The sequence below is a fragment of the Papaver somniferum genome, unplaced genomic scaffold (assembly GCF_003573695.1).
Source record: "Papaver somniferum cultivar HN1 unplaced genomic scaffold, ASM357369v1 unplaced-scaffold_81, whole genome shotgun sequence".
NCBI lineage: Eukaryota > Viridiplantae > Streptophyta > Magnoliopsida > Ranunculales > Papaveraceae > Papaver > Papaver somniferum.
Window position 1 is genome coordinate 8,611,826 of NW_020651082.1, and position 4,289 is coordinate 8,616,114.

Genomic DNA, 4,289 nt, shown 5'->3' on the forward strand with positions numbered 1-4,289 from the left:
CACTAACTTGCACTCAAAGCTTAAGTGGTGTCGCCAATCATGCATATCAATACTCCTTCATCTGAGAAATCTCGAAAATTTGACACGCCACCCAGGCCCCATATCTTAGTCATCATATTGTGCGCAAGTTCATAACTGGTAATGAGTTGAGCTAGGACCAGTTCTGTCACTGTTAAGCTATAAAGTTTAACTAGTCGGTTGAGATAGATGGAGGTTGTCATCGGAGTGGTCTATACATAGGATCCGAAGAAACTCCTAAACCGCCTGAATTGTTTACGGTCGACTCTATACGTCTTCGACCTCCATATGGAGGGGCGGAAGTCGGATACGGATAAATGGAGTAACTGCACACTTTCCAACTGGCCCCGAAACGTTACCATGCATTTTTTTTTTCACAACCAAACTTTTAAGTTTTTCCTTTTTCTTTTCACCCCTACTATCTTCGATGTTGGCTCTGCCATCGTCCGCATGGCTCATGGATCAGTCGAGTAATTAATTATCTGAATATGATGACTAAGAAAAGAGGTTGAAAGACATTTCTCGGCTGTTTTTGTATTTGTTAGGTAACAAGGAGAAAATTGGGCCTACCAACAATAATATCATGAAGCAAGAAAGTACGATGAAACAAAAAATTGACAACTGAAAAATTAAAGAGGTTAACCATTTTCGTTCAATTTCATCAAGCACAGAGACAAAACACAAAAAGATGATGGTCCAGTCCAGAAGGCAAGTACTTATAGCTTAGAGATACACACAATACGTGGTGATAAAACAACCATTAAGATTCATAAAGTGAATGATGGATCACCTACTACATCAAAAAGATGTTCACCGAATTGGATCATCTAGTGATTCTAGTCTATATATGCTGCTGCATCTTATCATCATCCACATTTACTACTAATACTGTCATACCGACTTTCATTACTTCATTTCTCAAAATTCGTCTCCAAAAATGGCAGTTGCTAGCTTAAGCTTCATTGTGGGTATCTTGGGTAATATCATTTCTATACTGGTTTTCCTTTCTCCTATGTAAGTTGGAAATAATTCTTTATTTTTAATTTTTCTGTTTCTTTTTTGAGTTTATTTCTTTTTAAGCTAATTATTTAATTGATGTGGGGTTTATTTTAATGAAATTCCAGAACAACTTTTCAGAGAATAGTGAAGAAGAAATCAACGGAGAATTTCAAAGGGATACCGTATATTTCGACGTTGTTAAGTACATCATTATGGACATACTATGGTCTTCTTAAACCCGGTGGTATGCTTATCGTCACTGTTAATGGAGCTGGTGCTATTCTTCAAGCCATATATGTTACTCTTTTCATCATCTATGCACCCAAAGACTCTAAAGTATGTATATAAACCCCTAACTTAGATTGTTCTGGATATCTACTGTCCATTAATCACCGGAGCCCGAAATTTCCAAATGCGATGTTTTGCAGGTTAAACATTTGAAGTTAGCAGGGATTTTTAACGTGGGGTTCTACACGACGGTGGTGCTAATTACATTTCTTGTTACCCATGGAAGCGTCCGACTTACGGTTGTTGGATTCCTTTGTGCAGGATTAACTTTAGGAATGTATGCTTCTCCACTAGTATCCATGGTAAGTAATATAGGTTGCATATATTTCCATCCCCCTGTCCATATGTTGCGTTCAGGCCTGAACCATACCATATCTTGTATTTAACTTTTTGAATGATATGAATGGTCCAATTTGTGCCCCAATCTATCAATCACAATGAATGATCATTAAATGAATTTGGTCACAGTTGCCAGAGAAAATAAAAGATTAGCGAACAATTCAATTTCTCAGGGCCACAAATTGTTACTCACCGAATCTGAGGCCATATCCTTGATTTAGCATCACGTTCAACACATGTTATTGTACTTAGATTGGTGTAGCCATTTATTAATTCCAACTTTGCTATTATCATACACTCATCGCAAACTAAATAGTGCACACTTCGTAGTGCTGTTTGTTGTTTTAGGGAAGGTGGATGTGAATCTTCGCAACACTTTTTGACTTGTTGCCATGGCCACTAGTTTTTCCTTTAATATTTTACGTGCTACTTTTGTTAGTGCAAGTGATTTTAATTAAGCGACATGTGTTTCATGTTACAGAGAAACGTGATAAAGACTAAAAGCGTGGAGTACATGCCATTTGCGTTATCATTTTTTCTCTTCCTCAATGGTGGTGTTTGGTCTGTTTATTCAGTACTTGTCAAGGATTTCTTCATTGGGGTAAGAATCAATAGTTAGTGAAAGCTGGTAGGCCTAACTCGCAATAAATTTCTGTTAGGCCTTGCAGGAGTATCTATGTATAAGGTTACCTATCTTAGTCCAATTAGTATGTGTTCCAATCTTGTTGCAATTTGGTTCATTGTGATTCTTTAATTAATTCTGGCGTCTTTGTGTAAAATGAAAGATTAATTACCTAATTTCGATAAAAATATGCAATGTAGGTGCCCAATGCTATTGGCTTTGTGTTAGGTTCAACTCAGTTGATAGTATACACAATTTACAAAAACAAAGCAACGGAGAAACCGATGGACAAACCGGAAGAAGAAGGATCAACTCATTTAGTACATGGAACGGTCGAAATGGGTACGTACGACAAAGAGATGAAGAAAGAGAGAAGCCTAAACAAAATGTGGAGTCTACCTAAACCAACATTGTCAAGGCAACTTAGTTTTCAGAAGATTATTACTAAATCACACTCTATGAATGTAAATTCTTTACCACTCAGCGATGATATTGAGAATCAAGCAGAGAACCTTGTCAATGGTCATGACAGGTAGTCAAATTACTAAGTTGTAGACAATTATCAACAAGAAGTACAGGAAACAAAGATGTAACCAGCAATGTTTTGAGTATTCCTTGGACATATGGGAGGGAGACATATGTTTCGTTACAAATAAATGTGCGAATTTATAGTCCATCAATCGATCTTTATTTCTTCAATTCATCCAAGTTCAACTACTAATGCATATTAAGCAGACAAATTTATTTATTTTAATTCAAAGCTCCCATGCACAGGAGAAATTTATTAGTACGGAAAGCAAAAATCAAGAACAAGCATGAGCTTAACTTCAAGAAAACCAAACCCAAAAGGCTATCTTCAAGGAAGCTAGTTTTGGAATACCAACCCTGACCCTTGAAACTTGTCATTCACGAGACCATCTAGTCGTTCAACAATAACAGGTGTTTTCCAATCACCAACTTCACCATTCCTATAAAACTCTATGTTCTTGAATTTGCCTCGGGAGATACCATTCTTATTGACATCTAAGTCTTTCAAGTGTTGGAAACTACACAAATGTAATATTTCATCAATCACTCCCTGACTTTCCTCTTCCGTAGAGAAACCATAACCAATGAATTCTGCTAGTCTTTTCGCTTGAGTTTTCGGTTCTTTCTTCAAATCTTCGTACTTTAGAAACAACACTCTATGAGGATTCTCTATGCTCTCTTTCCAGTAACCAAGTATATGATCCCAAAATGGACAAAAAATGGAGACTCCACTGCAGAAAAACTCAAGACCCTCTTCAATTGACAGAGGGGCACTATAACAAATGTCCTTCTGCAATGCTCTTAATTTGTTTATCAAATGCCACAGAGAGATGAAATTTTCTTTTGGGTTCCTATATAAATAAACAACCTTGTAATTTATGCAACTCCGAATGGATTCAGGGAAAGAAGGGTAAGGGACATGGGTAGCTATAAGCCTGGAGGGGGAATCAAGCTCATGCTCATGACCAGTACTAGTAGTTTTAGTGAAATCAAGATGGCTATATCCCGGTGGATAAATATGTTTAAAATCAATGGAAGGGACAAGGTCATGAGGTGATACGGTAAGTAATGGGTGATGTTGGCCGGTAGTAGAAGAAGGGTAACGGTATCGATTGACGATTGCGAGGCAAGTGCTTTCAACCAAGTAGTACCTGCTTTAGGTAGTGTGGCAATTCTATATCAGTATCCAATGCTTTAAAATTCTACTGATAAAAAGCGAAATTCCCCAAACCATCTCGACCAACAGTACTCTTTTCAGAAAGATTGTTAGAAGAAACTATAAGATAGTCCCACATAGCTAACTCCTTAGCCTACATCTTAATATATAAGATGATGAGTCACTCCACTCATAGCCAATTGGTTTTGAGTTGGAATCCACACACTTCTAACATGGTATCAGAGCTAGGCCCGTATGAGAGATGAAATGAGAGTAGATCCAAAGGACTGCCCGTCCACTGTACCGAGGTCCACATTGTAGTGGCTTAATCTCCTCCGC

The 4,289-nt window shown here is 37.5% G+C and overlaps 1 protein-coding gene across 1 annotated transcript; it reads left to right on the top strand.

Moving 5' to 3' along the window:
- The first annotated feature begins 682 nt into the window (after positions 1 to 682).
- On the top strand, positions 683 to 2,962 carry LOC113345148 (bidirectional sugar transporter SWEET16-like). Its single transcript, XM_026588975.1, has 5 exons — positions 683 to 1,032; positions 1,143 to 1,353; positions 1,446 to 1,607; positions 2,126 to 2,245; positions 2,467 to 2,962. The coding sequence occupies exons 1-5, from the start codon at positions 956 to 958 to the stop codon at positions 2,800 to 2,802; spliced, it is 906 nt and encodes a 301-aa protein (XP_026444760.1). The 5' UTR covers positions 683 to 955; the 3' UTR covers positions 2,803 to 2,962.
- Positions 2,963 to 4,289: the final 1,327 nt, after the last annotated feature.